The sequence below is a fragment of the Chelmon rostratus genome, chromosome 13 (assembly GCF_017976325.1).
Source record: "Chelmon rostratus isolate fCheRos1 chromosome 13, fCheRos1.pri, whole genome shotgun sequence".
Lineage (NCBI taxonomy): Eukaryota > Metazoa > Chordata > Actinopteri > Chaetodontiformes > Chaetodontidae > Chelmon > Chelmon rostratus.
The window spans coordinates 7,256,423-7,280,574 of NC_055670.1; the positions used below are offsets into that span (position 1 = coordinate 7,256,423).

A 24,152-nucleotide genomic window follows, 5' to 3' on the forward strand; every position below is an offset into this window, starting at 1 on the left:
TACAGCTTGTTTCCAGACTTAAATATGCACATTTACACTAATGGTTCAGACACAACCTCAACTTACCTTTTTCTGTCATAATAATTCCTGTTGTCAACTCTTCCAGTTGTCCTCATGATGTGTGATATTTTCTCCATAAGCATATTGTTTTCCCTCTGAATCTTAGTTGTCCATTCCTCTTCAAGCTTAATACAATAACATATGATTAGAAACATAATCCCACTAGAGAGGTTAAAACATTCTTATATTTACTTGACTATTCATTTCTCACACTGAGACTTCACTGGATGGGTTCAGCACTGAAGCACTTGCTGCCACCCTATGGACATGATGTGAGTTGAGGTGAAAACATGAGGAAAAAGTAGCAACCTTTAGTTTCTTTAGCTTGACAGCCAGGTGACCATATGTCTTTGGTGGACTTGTGTTTATTGTTGGTTTTGCTGACTTCACCTTCAGAGGAAATATATAACATGAAGATTTGTACAAGGCACTGAAGGGTGATAAACTGGTTGAAAAAAGATTAATTTAGTTGTTTTGTGACTAGAACAAACGCTTGAGGTGTATGTAACACAACATGTACAGTAATAGCAAGTTATTAAGTCACCCCACCGACAAAAGTACATGTTTCTCCTCACCTTTCCCCTGTGTAAATCATATGAAGCCTTGTCCCATTTCTGCTGCAGGTATTTATTTCCTGTGGGAAGCAAGGGTTGATATGCCAGATGCATCACGGTCCTGTCAAGACAGCACATTAAACAAAGTTGCAATAAGCCTACTACGAGGCCCCCACACCCACCAGAAAAAACACACACATTTTTATGATTTATTGTTTGCCATTAGTCTTGTGGTACAGAGTTAAACACATAAAAAGTAGGCAGAATGCAGCTAACCCAGTCCCTCAGGCCTCTTTGACTCACCTCACAGTGTGCGGCCGCCCTTGTGTCTCCATATCACAACTCTTTATCCGCTCATAAGAGTGTGTTCATGCTCTGAAGCGTCCAGGTTGACTGGAGCTCTGAGACTGCAGTCTGTTTTCTGCCAGTCATACATGGTTGCCATGACAGCAGCTGGAGAGAGCGGAGATGAATGAATGGTTTCAAACGATGTGCTTGTTTAGCAAGTTCCACACAGAGAAACGCATACAGGCATAGAGATAGGCTAATTATCGAGGACACTGTGGAGAGAGTGACTGTAAAATGAGCTGCTGTGTGAAGGCTCTGTTTCACACAGTCCAGAGCTGAAAATGAACTGTTTTCCAAATGTGCCCATGCTATTTCAAACTGGTCATGCCTGCAAGGGATATAAAAAAGTGACACTAATTTCTGAGCACTGATCAGACTTCCTGTTGCAGTTAGAGTTCAAAGACTCATTTAAAAATGCTGATTATAATATAATTAAATCAAATGTAGAATCATTGCATTTCATGAAAAAAATGACAAGATTGAATCAGTGAGGTCAAGGGCATGTTGCCTGCTGTACTGTACTGCAGCCTTGGTTACAGTTACTTGGAAACTTACATCACAGCAACTTAAGGTAACAGACTCAGTGTAAACACAGTTTATACAGAAGACAAAATCTGCTGTCATAAACAACATGTCTGCTCATGAAAAAACATTTCACATGGAAAATTTAAGCTTAGTTAAAGTTACACAACTACATTCAACGAAATGCAATACATACAGCACGGTACACTGTGCTGTGGGCTGTGTATGCACAGCAGTGCTGTGTTATCATGTTAAATAATGTTATAATGTCTATGCATGTTTGGGACAGTTCAACACATTGGAGCATATCATCAAATATCTATTGAATGAATCCCATTGAAGTGGCCTGAATTCATGAATGAAGATCTATATGACAACACTGCCCTCTACTGACTAGAGCTGGAAATGTCAATTTTTGGTGCAAGTGAGATCAAACTGTTAATAACTGCTTAAACTGCTAATAATTTAAATCCCACGCCAGAGTGCACAAGGAAGCACTCATGAACCTGTAAGGGATCAAAGTCTAACTGATCATTAAGTCACCCCTTTTAATGCACCATGATAAACTCTGAATGCAATGTTTATGGCAACAAGAGGAATTTTTAGGTCTGGTAAAACAAACTCAATATTGACATGTAATACCTACCTATGCATTATCTGTGGAGCCAACGAGTAATGCACCAACAATATGCTAGCAAACAATTGCACATGTGTAGTTGTATGAGATAATTACAGAGTAATGCAGCGGTGTATGACTGTAGAAGTTGTTATATAAAACTGCCATGGCAAAGGGCGTTCTTCGTGTCTGACATCTCCCCACAGATGCCCTCACAAGCCAATTAATTGTTCCCCTCAACGCAGTCACATCCAAGTGCATGGGAAGAGCCCTCATGAATGAATTATAGACAATAAAACGTTTCCACTCCAATTTGTTACTTTGTTGTATAAGAGGAGACGTGCTGATGGGACAGACGGCAGATACCAGGGTGATAGAGACTGGGAGTAAGGTGCCTCTCCATTTCATTTTAAAAATGTAACTTCCTTTGTAATGTACGGAGCTGAGTCTCAAAGGGAGATGCTGCAAAGATCATATGCACCGTGCTTGCAAAATCGATGCAGTGATACTGAATGCTTCCATTGTGCGCTTCATAATAAGAATTATTATTCTGTAAATGAGTGTTTGAGTGCCCATAAAAGAACTGACTTTTCATGTTTATTTATTTTTCCACAGTGAATTACAGTGCATGTGCTGCAATTAGGATTTGACACTGATCAACAGGAATAAATGTTTTATCTTAAGTGAATATGAGGTCGACCCAAATTAACTACAAATATAAAACACAAAATAACTCACTGCACAGGTATTCATCCCCTGTCGAGTCAATGTTAAGTAGAGGCAGCTCTGGCCTCCTGTTAGCACATCTTGATACTGCAGATTTCATAAATTCATGGTGAAACTGTTGGTACTTCCTGCTGATGTGCAGAGGTTGGCATACAGCAAACAATAGAGTTCAGAAAGCTAAAACTTTACTATCAAAAGACCATTTTGTCTTTCAGAGTCTCCTACATGCAATCTGGCAAACACGAGGTGCAGATCTCTATCCATTAGGTATACAGTACACACATTTAAGATACACGTTTGCAACCGAGTGGTGGGTTACAACCATTCACACTTACATGCACAGCTTTGGAAAATACTTTACTTTAGTTCACCTAGCTCACAGGCCTTTGGTCTGTAGAAACTGCTGCACCTGGAGGAAGCATGCAAACAAATGGAGAATACGCAAACTGAGAAAAAGCTATTTGTTGTACGCACAGAACCTTGAGACCAACAAGACAGTCCCCACAGAGGACTTGGTGGTCTCACTAGTGGCTCACTCACACAAGCACTGCCAAGCTGTGCCAAAGTCTTTTCCTTTTTGTGATTGACCTTACTGGACTTTGAGCCCTCAGAAATGTTCTTGCATCCTTTCCCTGATTGGCACTTTTCAGTAAACTTGGTGTGTTTGTCGGGGATGTTCCTTTGTATTTATGAAGTCATTTTTGCCAGGCAATTGACAACCAGTGTAGCTGGACCTTCCATTATTTGACCAAAAATCGCTTTGTCACACCTTTATTACTCACAGTCACATCTAAAAGCAACTGATTTTATCAGTAATGCTTATATGTGTCATTTTAACAAGGTCGAGTAGTCATTCAATCAATTATTTTGTGCATTATGGTTGTAATAGATTTAGGCCAATATGTTTCTATTTTGATTAAACTCGCGCTAAAAAAACATTATGCTTTGTAGGCTGTGTATCATCATCAGTTAAGAAGCGAGATAATGATGTATATAAGGATGGCAGGGGATGCTAGCAGCTTCACGGAAGTCTCACTGGTGGATCTTCCATCGCACTGCTGTGGGAATAAGTGCGAAGAAAGATGATCTCTTTGGGACAGGGGGAGCAGCGGAAGACCTGACACACATATCAACAGAAATGGTGTGTGTGTGCGTGTGTGTGGAAACAGTGTACACACACACACACAATTGATAACAACTCTGAGATGTCAGATTATCCAACTCCTGACCATTCCTATCTGATTATGTTATGTACGGCATTACAGGTAGTACTGTGCTTTGATGAGCAATTCAATCCAATAATTGAAGTAAATTACAGCAGGTGGAAAAGACACTTTTTCCACCTGTTGCATTGTTTCTCACCACAGCACAGAAACAGCATCTCCCTGTTGGCCTGCCTGTCTCCGCTGATTGAGACAAACCCCTCATATTTTCTAGTCTATGCCTGTGGCAGGAGGGGTTTGTGCATTTCCCCAAGGTCTTTTTTTTTTCTTTAAAATTTGTGTGATGGAAAGTGACTAAGGTAACAGGACCCATGAGGAAATCCTATTTGGAGGTGGTTGGATCACATTAACGTGGATTTCTAAGCAGACACCTGCAATCAACAAGTTCTTTTAGTGAAAAGAATATTTTCATGATTTTACTTATGTAGTGCGGTCCTTCTATGCAAAATATGTTTTGGTGGGACGACTAAAGCCTCATTTTCTCTGCATCTTTAAGCAGTGACTTGACTCAAATGCAACACTTAATTCATACCTTTCAGATCAGCAGGCCTCAAAAGTGATGCATTATGTTTGCATTGACCAGGAAGCTCTTGCCAACAGAAGGTCTCTCCTTTAAAAGCTCTCTTCTCCATACTCAGTGATCATCTATCAGACTGGTGTTGATAAAGCATTACAAACATTAGCTTGACCTTTTTTTAAAAATAGAAGCATCTCATGCACACGATTTACTTCTTTTGGACTTGACCCTGTTCTGCCATTACCTAGTATGATAGAAAATGGCTGTACGTCACATTTAATCATGTCAGAAAATGCAGAAAACACAATATCAACATTTAGCGTGTTATCAGCCCCTCTTTTTCCCCAACACCTGCTCCTTTCTTTGTGCAAAAACCTAAACCCAACGTATGCACTCCCCCTGGTAACAGTAACAAAATCTGAAAAACCTTCTCACTTGATTTATAGAAACTAGCTTTAAAGTCAACTCAATTTTCAGCTAATGGATGGTAGAATATGTAACGACTCTGAGGCACTATACTCTCGGCCTGCTGCTCCATTAATGCCGCCGAGCCACAGAGGAATGGATGCTTTGACTCGGAAATAGGCTTTATCCCTGTAAAAGTGGCTCTTCTGATGGCAGTGGGGCACACACATGCTGCACTTCCTCCTGAACACAGGAAGTTTGCCCCATTTTAATACTCAAACCCACACAGGCCTATATCCAAGATAGATCTGCGCTATGAAAGGGTATAAATAATGAAAGATGCAGTCTTTACAAGTTAGAAAAGACCCACAGTGCTGTTACATAACAGTGGAATGAGTTATGAGGATAACAAATTAGGCAAAGTGAGGCCGAGTACAGTAACATGCTGGACTAATCGACTGCAGCAAGCTAACGCTAACACAGATTTATGCTCAGATTTGTCCTCCTAAATGTAACCTCAGTTTTGTCCACGACTATAAATGTTCTCCTGTTTCCCTTGGCAACTTCACCTCTTCTGAACATCTGAGCTTCTTGGTTACTGGCAAGGTCCTTCGTCCTTTTATCTTGGTTTTAAACCTGCAAAAAACAGGAAAATCCTCTCATTATCATGTATCTGATGCGATAATTCTTATTGTTTTGTTGTTCAGTAGTGAGCATGTTGTTTTGTGTGTGTTCTTCCCCACTCTTTTCTCTGTTTTCTAAATTATGCAAAACCTTTTGATCTTATGCAATGTGATGGTGATGGAAGCTATCTTTGTATGGGACCATGCTATGTCCCTAATTTAAAGAATGCCGTATGGTCCCCGACACAGACCCTTGATGCCCAAGTCAAAGATGAATATTAGGCTCCAGATGTGCAGCTTTTGAGCTTTTGAGTGAGGAATGTATCATATATTCTTTACATGACTTGCTCACATTTCCCAAAGCATATCATCATGTTATAGACTTTTGAATGTGTGAAAATTGACTTCAGACTCTTGAAACTTACTTGTGGTAACCTCATATATTGTTTTGTCAGTGCATATACTGAGCTGTTAGTTGCATGTTAATGCAGTTGAAAGTGTGATGGAATTTTTAAAAGCCTACTGCTGACTTGTGTTGAGTTCAGGTGTTTTTTGGGGAAGCTGAACAGCGCTGCATTCAAGAGCTACTGTATGGAAAGAATAAAGAGAATTTGACGGGTCATTTTATTCAAAAATAACAAAAGCTTCATGAACATAATTTGTGAATATTTGATAAGATCCCCTTTAGACAGAATGATGACAAAATGTATTTAGAATATTATTATCCATATCTACACCACTGAAGGCAAGATGTACAACATGTAGCTGTTCAAAATATAACAGAGAAGTAAGGCTGCTGAAATATTATGTCAACTGCCAAGTATCTGTGAATAAATTAAGCAGAGGCAGTTTGATTGTTTCCACACTCACTGGACCTGGATGGGAAAGTAGTGCAAAAGACTGCAGCTTCCAGCGTGGAGTAAAGTAGTTCACGAGGAAACATGCACCTCTTGTCTGGCACTCAAAATAACCTGATGGTATTACATTTATTGTCCACCTACTTGTTGTAATCTTTTATCCTCGCAGTTCCAGTGACTTCTACTATCTGCACAAGATGTACAGGATAAAGATAGTGTAAAGAGCAGAACAGAATGGTTCACTACATGGCAGATCAGTGGCTAAAGAGGGAGTGAAATAGCTGAAATATTGATTATCTTATTGGCAGTGCAAGAACCAATCAATCACATGCCCGCACATGGCTGTATGTTGGGGTAAACTCTGGCTTCACGAGCTTGACTCTGTAACTGTGCTGTTGCAGCCATATAGAGTAGTGCAATGCATCTGACTGCCATTAAAGAAACACATTATGAAGAAAGTGGACAGTCACTTCAAAAATAAAGCTGGTGAAGTCACAGAGGGCTCAAACTGAACTGTAAAAAGAGAGCTCAGAGAGGCTAAAAATGGAAAGTGCTTTCATGATAAGGAAGCAGATATGCTGATTAAGACAATTCTCACTGGACAGCAAACTCCCAGTGAGATGATTATAAAAGGGCATGATTTGAGAGTGGGCTTTATTTTAGGCCCAGCGCATCAAGACATGTGTGTGTATGTATCGCTTGTAGGTAAAGTTTAGATGATGGCAAGGGGAGAAAGGCCAGAGGGAGGGCAGCACCATCGCTGAACGATGCTTGGCATGAGTGACCGCTGCAGCATTCATTACGAATATCTGCTCACTTATTCACCGCTCCATTTCACTGCAGGCCCTTCTTCATGCTTTGGGTGACTGAACAGTGAAGGCACTTCTTGCCTCGCCCCAAAGCAAAACCAAGAACACCTACTTTCGTCTATCTTTCAACCACATGCCTTTATGACAGGTGCCTCCAAATATAGACTGTGAGACTGTGGTGAAACCACAGATGATCGTGTCAGAGGAACACAGCGACGAACACCAGCAGATTAATTTACCACTTGAAATCAATACAAAGTTGATACCATCTCCAACTGCTCCTAATGTTTCTGAGAAAGGGGTTTATTGAACATCTACGAACTCTGACTCCTCAGTTCTATATGAATTCAATGGTACACCATGAAACTCACATGCAAGACAAATGAAAGAGGAAATTATGTTTTATTAAGACGCAGGCCTCGGATCATCATTATGCGCCATGACACTGTGCTGTATATACTGATAGATAGAATTAGACTGTATAACTAGGACTCTATATTCACTGAATGTGGGCTGGCTTGCTTTACGGTGGAAGGTGCCTGGATCCGCACTGGGCCAGTGTCATTGCCCTTATCTCTCTGCAATAATGAATATTGCTTGTCACAATGGATTTTAAAGAGGAGTTGGTTATTATGTGTGTGGGATTCCTCAATTTGTGCTATTGGTCTTTTGCCCTATTAGTCACAATGTGGGAGCGCTGGAGAGGTTTTTAGAGCCCATGTCTAAACATCACATACTGTATGGTGTTACATTTTAGCCAAGTACCGGTGAGCAGTAACTGACAGTGAATCAACGCTGGATGGTAATATGTGTTAATCATACCAACTGTCCAGAAGGCCCATATTCTGTGCAGTATGCATATAAAATACATCAGTACATTCTGACTAAACTGGTTTCTGTAAATTACTGATAACCAGGAAGTGTTGTGTAGTCTTGCAGTTTGAGCCCAAGTGCAGAAAGTAGTTCTGGCAACTTAGTTTCAACTTTATCAGCAACGAGAATTGTCTTTATGTATATATATGTATATGTGTGTGTGAGTGTGTGTGTGAGAGAGTGTGTGTGTGTGTGCATGTGTGTGTGTGTTTGAATGAAGTCTTTGGTCATGACTTGGTTCACAGCAGCTGTTCATCTGCTCCTCACTTGCTCTAAGCGATGCCAAGCGAAGCTCCCTCTGCTTCTCTGATTGGTAGACATCTTGGCTGTGGGCATGCTGAGTGAAAGGGAGCGGATGGTTTCCACACCGCTGCTGAACATGGATATACATGTGGTCCTAATGTACAAATCCCTGAAAGCACAGGCCATGACTTGGGCCAGTGCACAAGTTTCTAAATTAAACTTCAGTGAGCTGATGAGCTGAAACTTAATGCTTTTTGCATTAAGGACAGAATGGAGCCATGTTGAACTGATTAAAATTGTTTCATTGTATTACACAACTATTATTTACACAGCAGTACATTGACTTATTTGATGTCAATGCAAAGCTTCCCATACTGCCTTGTTAGGAACACTGGCTCAAATCAATAGGAGAAATAATTTCATTGTCATAGTGCTCCACACTATTGTCTCACATTATAGTATTAACTGTTTCAACTTAAAGTGTTTTTAATAACTAATCGAACCACAGTCCTTTCATTATTATCCAGGATTCCATTATGTATATTAGTCTGCGGTAGAAACTGCGGTACTTTTCAGGCCTATTTATTATGCTACCTTTAATCATTGATTTAATTTGGAGGAAAAAGCAAAGTGGTTGAAATATTCACTCCTTTCAAAAGAGCATGTTAGGGTACTGTAGGCATTTATAATTAAAGTCACCAATTAGTAATGATGAAAAACAGTCTCAAGTTCATCATGCTTGCCACCTCTCAGCTTATTAAATATATCTGAATATATTCCATCTATTCTAAAACAGCACATATTCTAATGATTATCACTCTCATTCACATTAGATTGTGCTGGCTAGTTTAAATGGTCAATTAACCAAAATTACAAATGCCTATATGTGTTTGTACATTGTTACTGACTACTCAGTAAAGTAAAAAATAGTTCCCAGTGGTACTGAATCCTCTTTAACTATCGTTGTGTGTTTTTCATGTTAGATAATGTGATATGAATCCTGCCATATTTACTGGTCTAATAACGACAACACTCCTTTGCAAACCATGCAATCGTCACACTCCCCCATGTGTGAGCCTTTTAAATGTGTACAGTAAAACCACAGAGAGTAAAAGTGAAACCAGTCCATTTATCTCTGTGCATCTTAAATCAAGTTATTTTTTCCCACCAGGAGAAAACAGGCTGTTAAAAAGTCACAAGGGAGCCACTTCCTGCCGGCCGCAGCCTGGGCAATCAAAAAGAAGTATTCTAATGATCCCTGACAAAATTGTCAGACGATATCCTCCAGGGTGCAATGATACTTTACATTACAGTAGACAGATCGATAGTGAGGATGATAGGAGAGGCCTCTGCAGAGGGAGAGAGCTGGAGAGCCTGCAGTGCACTGCTCTGACTTGTGATGATTCCACAATGAGTCCCTTTGACCTCACAGGACACGTGGCTGTGAGTCTACAGCACGCATGTGTAAATTGCTGAAATTGCCTAAATAACTGCATTCACCCCTTGTCAAAGGCGGTGCTGGATATGTGTGTGTGTGTGTGCACCTGATGTAGCCGTATGTAGAGCAAATGTATTAGCAGCTACACGACGTGTGCAGCTGTTGAAAAATTGACAGCCACCTGTTAAAATCAATAAGAAATTCTTTACAGCTGGCCTTTAAACAGTGACACAGCAAAATTATAATGCCATGTAGAGAAAGTCAATCAGGAAACATTTTGTTTCAAAGTGGCCCACATCCCTGAGGAGCCAGTTATCACAGACAACTGACAAGACCTGGGCGCCACAAAACTAGGTCATTAAAGTGGATTAATGCTGTAATTCAGAGATGAACACACAACACAACCCCACTAATGAACCCCTCCAGTCTCTCATCAAGCTTCCTGTGCCGTGGTTAATATTGTTTACACAAATCCCGGCTTTTGCTCACTCGATGTTACATCGGATAAAATAAGCTTTTGGTTAGAGGTCTTTCACGCAGAGCTCGACTCTAACTTATCATTGGTTGTCCATAGAAGAATGTGATTATACAGATTATCTGGGCGATATGTACAGGTTGCGTACATATAACATAAAGGTATTACAAGTCAAAGCAATGTTACATACAGTGCATTCTGGTATGGGAGGTAATTTGGGAAATGGAAGATGCAACACTGTTTCCTGTCTGAATCCTCATCCCTGACTAATCCACTCAATCTTACAGGAAAGAAGGACAAAAATAAAAGTACTGTCTGCAAATAGGTCATTTGTTCCTCCTGCGGCCATAATGCTGGTCATTTGTATTTGTTTGTATTCCGGCCTAACGAAGATGGCTTACTGGCAAACGGTATCAAACACCTGTGAGTGGGGTCAACACTACATTGAGCAGCTAGTGGGTCCGCTTCCAAACACTGGCAGACAAACTGACTTCTGCCATTTGGTGCTGGGAGGGAGTCACGCTGACAGATCTAAGGGCGATTCAATCTGAAGAATGATGTTCCTCTGTTGCATGTCTATTTCAAACAGCGTCTGTGAGTCTTTTCCACTCAAGACAAAAACTTTGTCTCTGCACACCACTTGCCTGGGGAGAGCATGCATAACCAGGGGGGACACGGTGTCTTCTTCTCCCTCAGTCTGTGATGGAAAACCTTTAAATCCTTAGAGAAAAGAAGTCATACAATGGAAACAGTCGTCACGAGCAACACTAACAGGCCTCTGGTCCTCAGGGATGAAGGAACAAAACAGATCTAGTAAATAAACATGGAATATTACATCTGAATGTTTTGTCTTGCAATTTCTATTTCCCTATTATTAGCATATATTTTGTAGAGGGCTAAATTGTGCTGAGATGCTTGGAGTTGCTGTCTTCTGTGTTAACTTTAATTGTGAATGCATTTTTCTCCAGCTAATGTTGGATGGGATTCATTCATCTCGCCTAAGACATAGTGATCTGTTGCAGTGCCCTATAGGTTATTATGTACTCTGCAGCCCTGCTTCAGTGATGCTTAGATGACTTGACACAAACGCAGGGAAGCATCCCCTCAAACCTATCGCAGGTGAGTTCTAACACCTGTGACTTTGGGGCTTTCGTGCTTAATCTGTCGGTTAACACCCATCTGGATGCACAGAGCTGCCACAAGTTAAGGAACTGGGAGCAAAGAAGACGTAAACGTCCAGTAGAAATGGCACGAAGACGAGGGCTGTACATGTAGACTGTTTAACGTGCAGTGCACACGTGCCCTCGCGCAGAAAAGACGCTGTCATTTCCAAGAAATCAAGCCGAAACGGCTTGGGACAATAGCCCCGGTCGGATCATAAAAATTTCCGAGAGCATCAGTGAAATGACGGCGCAGAAACCACGTGTTTACGTAATGGAAAGCCAATCTTTCAATTTAACCCCTCCTCCCGGTCTATTTCTAACAGAGGTCCGACGCGAAGGGAAATTCGTGCAAATGTTTTTGTAGGCGCACCGTACTTTTGGAGATGCCAGTGGCGTGGTGCTGAAAAGGCTTGAGGAAAATACCCCGCACACGGGAAGAAACGCACACTTCAGGAATCACGGACACACACCAAGAGCCCGAGCCTGGCTTCAGCAGCAGCGTTGCGGTGTGGGACTTACAAGACATGAGAACTGAGGTTGGTGTTGTCTGACCTCGCCAATCAAGCTGGTTTATAGGAGAAACGAATTGGACTTGATCCGGCAATGTGGTGTTTCGCTGGGGCAATCATTGCAGCAGTCTGTGCATAGGATGCATCCTCCCTTGGCTTTTGATGCTGTGCAGATCCACCCTCCTCTCCTCAGAGTGATGAACTAATAGGCAATGATTTTCTCCTCGGAAATCCGCCGTGTTTTACTGTTTTCACGTTAGTTGTGTTTGTTTACTGGCGGCCCGTCTCCTCCCGGTGCGACACATGCAATTTATAGAGTATATTTTCTATTATCGACTAGTTGAGGAGGCATCCTTTATACGCCAGAAGAAGAAAACACACCATTATTACGAAGTCTGACAGATGCTGAATATTTTGCCACGTGAATGAAAACGCATAGGACTTGGATATACCTATTTTTCTATGATACAATTGGCAGCCTTGTCCTGGAGAACTGATCCAATTGTGTTATTATGCAACCGCAAGGATCTCATCTATATCTGGGTGTTTAAGCCACTGGATTGCTCTTCGCCCAAATCAATGTGGTTTCTTTGGAACATTTTCAGCAAAGGAACGCATATGCTGCAGTGTCTTTGTGGCAAGAGTCTTAAGAAAAACAAGAATCCAAGTGGTAAGCTCATCACCATTATGCCTACTCCTCCGTTTCGCTGTGAGCCGGCGTTGTGCGTGCGTGAGTGTGAGACTGTGTGTGTGTGAGAGTGTGGATCTGCGTTATTCGTTTGTTTGTTGTAATGGTGATAGATCTGCAATCATATTTATGCAGCGAGTGGATCATGCAGAGGCGCTGGGAGGGGGAACAACTTATTCTGTGCAGCTACTATCGGCGAGCCCAGGTTTGGGGACGCGCAGCGCACAGACACACAAAAAGCCCCCCCTGCATCGCCACGGCACCATGATCTCCTAACTTTTTAAATAGCGCTCACACACATAGCCTACACGCACACACACGGGTTAGAGGTTTTTTTTTCCTCCAGTGGATCAAATCCACGCACAGTTCTTCTGTCCAACGTGATTCCTCTTAACCAGATTATTCCATCCTCGGGTTTACCGCAGCAGCATTCCCCCTCTGCAACACCACTTCTCGATTAAATGGGCTATACTCACTGTGTTTTCAGCGAGCTAACCGGAGGAGACAGACTATTCTTTCATGTCTATCTCTCGGCTGTTGCAGGCCAATATTCATCACGCAGGCCTGGCGAAATGCGATTTAATACGAGCACTTGAGTTGATTTTGAAGCCAGGGCAGCTGAGGTGCGAGCGGGGCATGCAGAAAGGAACTGGGCTCCGCCGCACTAATGCAAATCCTGCTGCCGAGCAGTCGTTTCGATTCAGATTCTGGACTTTCTTCCGTGTGTGGGGAAGCAATGCACAAGCCATGCCTCCAGTGTCACCATACAGTTCTTACATACATTTTGCAGCCAATTAAATTTAACAATGCGGAGCTTCAGTGAGCAAAGAAATGGTTATTTCAACAGGCTGTTGTAGGAGCGGGAGAAAAGCCCCAGGTGGACAACATGTAGTGCGGGCTACTTGTTACCTCATGTTGTGGGTTTTGAGGATGATGTGCTCAGCAGCAGCACGGTCCCTCCACACTGCAGCTGCGGTATAGTAGATCATCATCGTACTGTAGCGGGACTCTTTAGCCTTGCTGACACTGCAGGAGCAAAACACATTGTATACTATCACCTACAAACACAGGCAGTTTTTTTTTTTATCCCACTCTGCTTCCCAGGCACAGCTTAATCTAGGTCGGTGTTTGCAGTTCAGATGAATGTCAAAGCCACGTTGGCCTCAGTTTGTGCCTTTCACGTAGCAGTCACCATTTTCCCGTTTAGCTAGCGCTAACTGGAGTAGCTGACGAGTAGCTACGCAAGCTAAAACTTTGGACAAAGCTCGCAGGTCGTTTGAAAACACTTACTACTACTACATTTCTAGATTCTTCCAAGGCTCTCCTAAACACCGGGGACAAAAACATTCAGCTACACAATAAAGAGGCTTATACCGGTGTTGCAAGCTGCAAATTTAACTAGCACGTAGCAGGAGCTATTTTAGAAGCAACACCAACAAGGAAGAAAATGTAATTGGTTCATCCCTTATTTATTTCTATACATTTATATACAGTATTTATGTTTACATTACTGTTATTTTATTTTAGAATTCCATATAAATTGCTTTCATGTATATTTTTTTGTAGCAATAAGGTCCTCTCCGGCTGCCATGTTTGTTTGGTTGAAGAAACAGTGTTGTAACTCAGAAAAAGTTGAAAATTAGCGTAGCAAACATAATATTTTGTTTTTGTTTCAGATGTTTGAAAGACTCTAAAGAATCTGTTAAAAAACAGTCATACAACCTGTGAGCTTTTTCAAAGTTGGCAGTGTATTAACATTAGCACAAACTGGATAGCACAGCAGTGTGAATGTTGCTGTGCCAAATGTTTGAGAGGTAAAAAAATGCGGATTATGTGACAAGCACAGTCTGGGGCTCAGCCTCAGTCGGCTCTGGGGTGATAACTGACTGATTGCTGCTCAGTAGAAAAGCAAGACACTCACTTCCCTAACCGGTGCTCAGCACCAGGCAGCCAGTCGATCAAAGCTGAGACTCACTGTCAGGTGTCTGAGATTTGAAGCCATGTGCCTTTCAAAGAGAGAGTAGCCCACATCTACCTCGCAGGGACTCGCTATTGAATTATCATAAACTGATGGTGTGGGCACAGTCGTCAGGCTTTGCGCTGAAGCAGCAGATAGAGCCAGTTGTTTACTGGGAAATGAAGTAGGCCAAGATGCAGACTGTGTCAGTGGGGTGCACCACTGTTTCCTATGAGTAAAAACTGCTAACTCATTGCATGTCCACTGTCAAACAAATCACACAGCAGATTAGTTTCAGCTACAGAGGTGCCTCAAACAACCTTTCAGGATTTTCTGGTACCTTTGTCATAGTAGGACAGAGGATCCTCTGTGTGGCCCTCTGTCAGCAGAGCCAGGTGTTTCCAGTATAGTGCTCACTGGGCCTGAGCTGCAAAGGCCTAGATATAATGCTCCAGCTCTGTGGCCGTATTTTTAGTAACACAACATAACTGAGAGAACACAGAGAGATTTAGCCAACCGGGCTGTATCAATAAGGCCGTCAGCATAGAAACATTTGTCTCACATTGTTATCTGTATCTTTTTCCAAACACAAAAACTAGAAGTAAACTTGGCCTCACTCACTGTATATCCCCAGTGCATCTGAAGAGGTTAAAAGCAGAGTGTTGATTCTTTAAGCGCCTTCTGCTCCAACAGATGGCACTTTCTTTTTGCCAATTGTGGGCTAATATTTGCCTATCAGAGGCAAAGTGAGGGCAAGATCTTGTTCTATGATGTGTTCATATGTGTGGAGAGTGTTCACAGGAACCTGCGATTATGTGTTTGTGTGTTTTTAGTAGCAGAGAGCGTAAGGTAGGCACAGCTGTTTTCTTCATAAGCAAATTAAGACTTCTAGACAGAGAGCGGAAGTCTTGGCTGGATCAGAGCTGCCATCGTTGTAGATTTACTGATCGGAAAGTAAAGCTGTACAGTATAATCATATCAGGAGCTTGTTCTCCAACACCATCAGATGTGAAGTGACGCATCATGGCTTAATGATTAGCTGATGTCTGCATTCGTGCTAGTGCTTTTAGAACCAGCATATTTATGAGCCTCCAATGTCATCTCAACGTTACAGTAGATATTTCGCTTCTTGAGATTTTTGCCCATTCACCTTTCTCCATATTATTCTATTTGTCTACATCCCTTATATTGTGAAATTCATTTGCCACTCAAGCTACACAAAACAGGGGGAGTAAATATTCACTCTGTTGTTTCGAAATAAGAGGTAATGCATTCGTCTCAGCTGTTTTGATGTAAGAATAAGCCAAATTCGTATTGAGAATTCTTGAAATAGCCTGGTTTTATGTGGCAGTTTTATGATGTCAAGAATGCAGTGTTTCTGTCTGGCTTAATAGGTAGTGCATGGCATTGACATTACATGGTTTAAAGCATCTCCTCCCTTGTATTCATCCACGCTCTGGAAGCGCTGTCACTTCTCACAAGGCTTTGGACACGATAAACCACCCAGAGATGTTGCATTCCCTTGTTGTCTTTACACAACGGCAATTTGCCATCATATAAAGGCACAATCAAGGGACAATCAAACATGCTGTCATAATATGGAGTAGTGGTAATGCCATGATTGTACTGTTTGTCTGTGCTAATGTGATTTTGTATGTGCCTCTGTATGTGCTTTCGTATGCTTTTTATATGCCATCAGGACAGCAGATGAAACTTAGCCCGTATCTGGCACATTTGCATAAATGTACCCAAGTGCTTACGTTTATTAACGTGCTAGTGTTAATTCATGTCCCTTCTATAATAAATAAACATAAATGTAGTCTCAGTATGCCTTTATAATCACTGACAACTTAATATTCTTTCAGCCTTGTCACTGATTTCCAGTTAAATTCTTGTTTCAATTATGGTAGCTTGTCCTTAGGCTTGGTGGTCTAGTACAACCGGCATTGCTGGCCAGCCTTTAATGTTCAATCTCATGTTCCAGCATGGGTACATGTGCCTGAGCCAACATGCTTCATTAAGTCAATTAAGTAACGAACTAGCTGAGTGGAAGGGATGGAGATACACCCTGAAGCCTGTGTAGGATTGATGATTGTCCAGATCACCACAGTTGTCATCTTAAAACTTTTTTTAGAACGCCACTGAGTGGACCATACACTGGCAGGCAACTAACGAGGGCATTTGGTTGTAAACGTTAGGGGGGAAAACGTCATGTCATGAACTGCTGTATGGAACAAAGGCAGACAGTTGATGGGCACTCGCTGAAGTAGTTTCGTAAAGAGTTGAATGCTGTAAACGTGGAAGGCGTATGGCCAGGTTGCTTAAACAGCAGGGTTGCAGTGCATGCATGGAGTCAGTAGCTGGCTTCCTCAGACTAACACAGCAGCAGGTCATTGACAGCAGAGTGACAGTACAGGTCACAGAACACCCAGGCATCCACGTGAGGATAGTTCATAGCATATCAAGTGAAACTCAACTCTATTGCGTGTGACAGATCCAGGAGGCCGAACCGAAGCTTCAGCTCTGTGATGCTGTTGCTCCTGTTTGCTCCATGGGTATACTGGAGCTTAACCCAAAGCTCTAGCTTGACCTCACACTCATGGAGCAGTGACCCGAGATAATTTATTTGAGTCTCCAGCATGGCCAAACATACTGACGATTGGAAGACTACAACCTTGTACTTGCGCTAAAATCGGAGAACTGAAACAGTGAATCAGAAGATACATAAATAAGCAAAAAGGCACCTGTTTGGACAATGGAAGCTATTTTCCTATAAAGGCATGGACTGTAAACTGTAGTTGACAGATTCACGACTGGGCTGTTAATACCTTTTCAAAGAACAACTGCGTCAGCATATTGAGTGACCGCTTGATAAGGTGCTTGTTCATGTGTCTAGATGCTGTTTTCTGTCATATCAAGTTTATTAATTTTTCAGTGTAAAATATTCTTTTTGCCATCTCCCCAGTTTTTTGCTGACTGCCATAGTGTAATCTGAAATGACATGCGTTTTAATAACTCGGATTATGCTGCCGGTGTCTTTTCTCCATCTAATTCTCACCTCAGAGCAAAAGCGATACATATCAAATTCAGCTTTTTCCAACATCATGCTCACTGGAGAATTTAACAGGGGCCTCGATTTTCATACGATTAAAAGATGCTTGATTCATTTGTGTACCATACCCACGCTAGTTAAGTTTGTGGTAACAAAGAAACGGCAGTGTAATTAAAGGGGATGGGTAATTTTCAAACAAGAACTCCTACAATTAGAATAACAGAAGGGTTGGCTAAAAATACCTTCCTCCAACCACCGTGGCATGTTGCTAGGTTTCATACAAAAACACTGCAGTAAGTTTGTAAATGGCTGAACTGCAATAGCTTTTCTGATAATACACATGGGTTTGACAGGCCCTGGCATATCACAGCTAAAGTAAGAGAAAAAAAAAAGGTTTTACGGTTCAAAGTGTGTAATTATTATAAAGCAAAATTATTTTGAACCTTGAAGTTTTCAGTGACTGTGCTGTGATTCCTGCTATGCTTTCGGGATCATTTGGACAGAGAGGTGAAGTCGTGTGGAGCTGCAGTGGAGATGTCACAGGTCAACAAGAAACATTGTTTCACTCTCATCTTTTTGGGCATGATAATGACAGCAGCATCATCAGTTTCCACAGTGAATTAATTTTGGCTGTGTCTGTCCTGCTCTTGAGAAATATGACCTGCAGGGGTGATGAGATTCGAGTCCCCGGCTGCCATTCCACCTCCCTCTGAGAGACAATCAAGTTTACATACAAATCAGCTCAGACGAGAGGGCGAGTGTATGTACATAGAGAGAAATGGAGAAAGAGAGCAAGAGGAGGAAATCAGGATTAATGTCTGTAGAAAATAAATCTGCATTTACACGAAGCATCTCACAGGATGCTCTGGCTACTTCCCACATGCTCCTGTTTGCAGTGGTGAGAGGAATGATGGGACATGTGGTCCTGGCTGGGTGCCTTTTAAGGGTGACTCTGGCCAGTGGATCTGCGGGTGGATTTTTTTCACTGCTCTCTGTTCCCTCAACCTGATGGGAAGTTCACTTGAAGGGCAGACACCATGAAATGGATCAGTCCTCCCATAGGTGCTGTTTGCCTGATACTCTGGTGTTTGACATTTACAATTAGTTGGAGCTTTATTAGTGTAGGTGTGCATGCAAAAAGGAAAATACACCGATGTGCTGTTTATTGATCATGCATCTTACCCTTTTGAAAACAGACATGTTCTATATGTCTTTTTTCAGCACTGAACTATAAATTGTATTATTAAATCTGCTTTAATGAACGTTTTTAGATTAGCAATGGATGAAATGACTTAATGAATGCGAAAGTGTTGCTCATGCAACCCCACAGGTCCTCTCGGCTCTGTCTGCGTCGTTTTGTTTTTAATTTACAACAACTTTACTGTTGTAGTTCATTCCCACTGCTCTCATTAACATCATTTCCAGTCACAGCAGGCAGCAGTTTCAGTAAAAAAAAAAACTTCTAAAAACACACTTTATACTATCTGCTCCATACCAAACAGCAGACAGACACAGTTAGCAACTCGCTGTGGACGCAGTGCAGTGATTGAGTATTTGGATAGGAGTTGGTTGATAAACCGGAGCTAAAACCTGAGTAAATAATGGACCTACATTTGTCAAGTTGCCAAAAACATGACTCCAAATGGGCCAGTCTTGCTGGGTGTGTAAATGATCATGTGTTCGTCAGCAAGTTTAACAAGTTAAAAGTTGATAGTGTGTCGGTGTTGTGTTTACGGCTTGTTACTGCTTCCCACAAGTGTACAAAAAACCCCAGTGAATGCAGGTTTAAACCTTCAGTACATAAAAGAGTACACACAAGCTGAAGGGCAGGGTTTAGTTTGAGAGAAAAGACTGAACATCTTCATTTGAGAGCTTGTTTTTGACCTAATCTGCCTGCTCTTCAAAGCCATCTTGACTAGTGTGATCAATTTTCTGTCAGCTCATGGGGTTAGTAGTATTGGCTTGCATATCAGATAATAACACTTTCCAATAGAGGCAAAACACAGAGGATGGATTTGTGTTTGTAGCTAATGGTGCAATGAGGCTACCTTCACTGTGTTAGTACTTAGTAGATTGAGGACATTAGAGATATTATTGTCTATTTAAATAAACTGTGGTAGCCCTGGTAACAGTTTTAAAAGGGTTATGTCTTTCTTTGGTAGACCATCTAATGCATCTTTCCTTTCCCACAGAAAGCACTTCAAGTTAAAATGATGACATTTCTGTCTTGCTCAAATGTTGGTGTACAACAACGCTTTCAATTTTAGTAGGTGTAAAGCACATTGACAAGACCTGACAGTTGTTGCAACCTTGTTAATGGCCAAACAAATATCCCGAGAAGGAACCACAAGTAGAATGTGAGTGAGAAGCGACCATTAGTCGATTGCTTTGCGATTTGAGTCATAGATAGTTTGCTACCTGCGGTGTGGAAGGTGAGGAACATCATGTGACTGAATGAGAATCACCATGTGATTTCTGACAGTGATGCTGATTTATCAAAGTTTGACAGCTTTGTGAGGAAGTGTTTTATTGTATTTTGTCTGCTAAGAAAAGCTCAAAAGTATTTGACATTTTCCACATTTTTTCACTGTACCTCTACTTCTGTTGCTGTTTTAAGTTATGTTTGACTCAGGGATGAAATTGGCCATTTGTGGGTACTGGGTACTGGCATGGCTGTGTCAGATTTGAGTGAATAACTTCATCTAGTGTAATAAATTGTTTCTCAATTGTCAGTTTTATGAACTTTCTTGTCCTAAATCAGTTTGAGTGATCTAACGTCAGTGAAATCAATAAATGGGCCATGAGTGATATGTTGACCACAGTCCTTAAAGAGTGAGCGGAAATCAGGTTTTCAACCCTGTTAACATGACCATGGGATGTTTTCATGTCAGACATATGTTGAACAAAATAAGCAGCCATCGCAAATTCATTACCATTCTGATACTTGGACTTGTAGGCGACTCTGCTCTGTATAATTCACTCCTCTTCTTCAGAATTGGTTTCTGGTTCGAATATGTGTGGCCGGCTTACTTCTAAATTACCACTTACCATTGTGTAAGGTACAGTAGCTAGCAAAACGGAAAGCAAACAGAAGTTTGTGTTTGATGAGCAGAGTTGAAGGTGAGCAGGTATGTATGGGTGGGTGGAAATAGAGACAGGGACTATTTGCATATTCATAGATCTGTGCATCGCAAGTAAAGGCAAAAGTGCAACGTTACATCTAAGCCATTTTAAGGCATGAAAGGACTTTCTTCATGGAAAAACCTCTAAATATGTAATTCTGAACGGAGATGAGTTTTTAGGGGTTTAATCAATGCCAAAGAGGAACTTTAAATGTTTCAATGTCTGATCTCAAGACGCTGGAAATTGCAGCCCTGCAGTAAAGCAACCCAAGGGGCTGCGTTGGTGGGGTTGTGGTGCTTCAGGCAGCAGCGAGACAATGAGAAGCGATCCAGGAAGTCTAGTTTGAGTAAAGGATCCATAAATGTGAGAGCTAATCAGATGCTTAAACTAAACTAGACAGTAGAGATAATATGGCGTTCTCGTTAGTAATCTACCAGGAAAGTGTGCTCACACTTTTTTTGATTGGGTACTGCAAACTGATGCCTGCTGTGTCTAATTACATGATTGGAGAACTGCTGCTCGGGGAGGTTTTCACCGAATGGACAGTTGCTTGTGATACTAAACTTATTGTATCTGTGTCTTAAAATTGAAGACACAAGTGCAAGTTTAAAGTTTTTTAGACTCATCATGTAACATTCATTTCAAGGACTTCCTGATGTCATTTGACCTCAATAGTTTGTAAGTGGCCTTACTGAGGACATGCATGATTTTGAAAGCTCTGGAACTCTGGGAAATTGAAGTACATCTCAAAATAGTCATCACAGCAGGATATAGCTTATGCTTTTCCCCACTTGGTTTTCTGCCCTGTGTCTTATGGAGGCTCCATAAATCATCTTGTAATTTGGCCCATCCTCTGCCCTTAATAGTAGGAGCTGTGTGACATATCCCCCACTTCTGAGAGTGCAGGCGTGGCATTGTTTGAGGAGTAGGGGTGTAACACAACTCTAAGCAGGTTCTCTCTAACACATGACACATTTTAACGCTGGCTACTTGCAGGATCCCAGAGGATCGGACACATGATAGCTGCTGTGGAGCCGCTGCGACGCTCCTGAAGCTGCTGTGCAGGGCTGATGCACTGCGCTCTGCTTCACTATAAAGTGACAAAGTGATGAGAGGGAGAGATGAAGAGCAAAGGAGAATAATGCTGTTAGACTATGAGATTATTGATTTACTGGACCAGAAATTTGAACAGTTGTAGATGTTTGTCCGGCAGAGTTGACATAGATACACGCGCCTTTTGAAGTTCATCATCATTGCCAAAAGAAATGCCTGTGTACAACTGATGTTAACACTTTGAGAGCAGACGAGAGCATTTTAATGGGTGTGTGAAGGGCTTTTGTCTCTACAGAGAGCTTTTGTCTTTAAGTTCAGGCTGTGAAACTGCTGTTAGGGTTCAGTGTAATGTAGTCAACACTGTCAAATACAGGTAACGTGTAAAATCTAATCAGCACTGATTAGATGCCACTCTAACCAATCTGCCATGTTTGCTGCTGTAAGGTGGAGAGCATTGTTGAAACTAAGTGTCAGTTGGGTCTTGTTGAATGGAACAATGTGATCACATCCTTATGAATTGTTGATTTGATATAAACCAGAAGTTATTAACTTAAGGGGCCAATCAGCAATCAGCAGATCAGCGTCCTTGATAACCATCAAGAGAAAACTGAGACAACCTCATTCAAAATCCATTTGACATGTGTATCAGCACTAATAATTGGAATTCCAGACCGGTGTTGTGACTGGTTCAGGTGTTGCATAAAAACAGCAAGACAAAGAGGACTGAACGGTGTAGAGTAGCTCATCCAGCAGCAATTACTGCTAAGAAGTTGGAAAAAATGGTTTTAGAATATGTTGCAAGTACCTGTGCTGCCGCTCTTGTAAAGTTTCATGGCAGTTGTACTTTCATCTGTGCTCATAAAGTAATTCATCTTTAAGATTGATAAAATCAAGAAGGTTTCAAGTGCTGCAGTTCATGAGGATTTGTCTTGGATTCTGGAAAGATGGAAAGTTTTTTTCAGAAACGCTGAATAGGAGTTTGCATTGAGTTACAGAAGCCAGTGGAACTGAGGCTAAAGAAAAGTTGACTGTTACTCAGAAAGGAAATAGCTGTGACTTTGTGTCCATTACAAAAGTTTTCTTAAAGTGTAGTTTTAACAGTGAGGGTGTACAGTAATTGTACAGTCACTAAATGCTCGAAAAAAGAAGGAACAAAAGATGCTCTTTACATAATAATATCCCATTTTTCATTGTTTGTTGCAGTATATCAATTCACTATAAAAAGCCAAACCTCAGAAAGTTAACACAGCAGGTGGCAAGCTTTCCTCTGTGCTTGAGATCAGTGATTCACCTACAAGAGTGTGGCCCTTTAGAAAATGTAGCGAGAACTGGTCTTAAATTGGTAACACTCCCTGACTCCCGCGCAGTCGTTGCTGCTATTAGTAGCTGAACGTCATGCATATTTCTGTGGTGTTATAGTGCTGCAGTTCTATAGTGCTGTTATCTGGTTTATTTAGGTGCACCTTATTTGGAGTGAAACTTTTCACAGTCAGGGATTCTTTTTCTATATAATACTAAATGTCAAATTTGTGTTGGTGTTGATAAATGAGCTGTTGTTCTCAACGTCCTCCTTGTTTTCTCTGGCCGAGGCCCACAACACCATTCGCTCCTAAATAATAACAACTCCTAAATAATCCTCTCACCCACTGACATTTCCTCTTTAGATTGAAAGCTGACATGATTATAGTGGAGATGTACTTAAAGAGGGTATTTAGCTCCCGCTGACAGAAGCCCTGGAGAGCTATAATTCTGGCCATACAAGTCAACATAACACAATCTGAGAAGCTGCAAAGGTATAGTTGTCTATACGAGGGGCCTTAAGTGGTCACCAGAGGCAAAAGCTGCAACAAGGCTCATTGATGAAGATTACTCAGATTTTCTAGTAAGAGCAGGTTTGTATAGACTCATTTTCACCAGGATTCTGTGTCCTTGTCCTTTCACCAACAAGTTTTCTGATGCAAGATGACACCATAAACTATTCGAAGTGCTTGCCGTAGATACTGACTCCATAATTTCACATCAGTGATGCAGGTTTCATAATCCACACAAGCTCCTAAAAACTCCCAAATAGGCTTCAGAATGTCCCCAGAGAAACCTGTGATTGATGTCACATGAGTCCATGTTTTTAGATGCTGTATGGTTTAAACTGTGCCTCTTATAGACCAGCCTCTGCTAGCTGCTTAGCCTTTTTAATCTGTCTGCATTCATTGTTCTGCCCTTACTCCACTGTCTCTCTTTCTCTTGTACAGATTTGTCTCTATTCCAAAACTAATGCTACTGTACTCTCCTCTCTTCTCCTCTCCTTTCCTTTCCTCTCC

The 24,152-nt window shown here is 41.5% G+C and overlaps 1 protein-coding gene across 1 annotated transcript in view; it reads left to right on the forward strand.

Moving 5' to 3' along the window:
- The first annotated feature begins 11,819 nt into the window (after positions 1–11,819).
- The window catches only part of fgf14 (fibroblast growth factor 14), a 99,157-nt gene continuing 86,824 nt past the window's right edge, over positions 11,820–24,152 (forward strand). Inside the window, exon 1 of the mRNA XM_041950454.1 lies at positions 11,820–12,631. Within this exon, the coding sequence (XP_041806388.1) occupies positions 12,424–12,631 (208 nt within the window). The 5' untranslated portion in view covers positions 11,820–12,423. The remainder of the gene's footprint in view (positions 12,632–24,152) is intronic.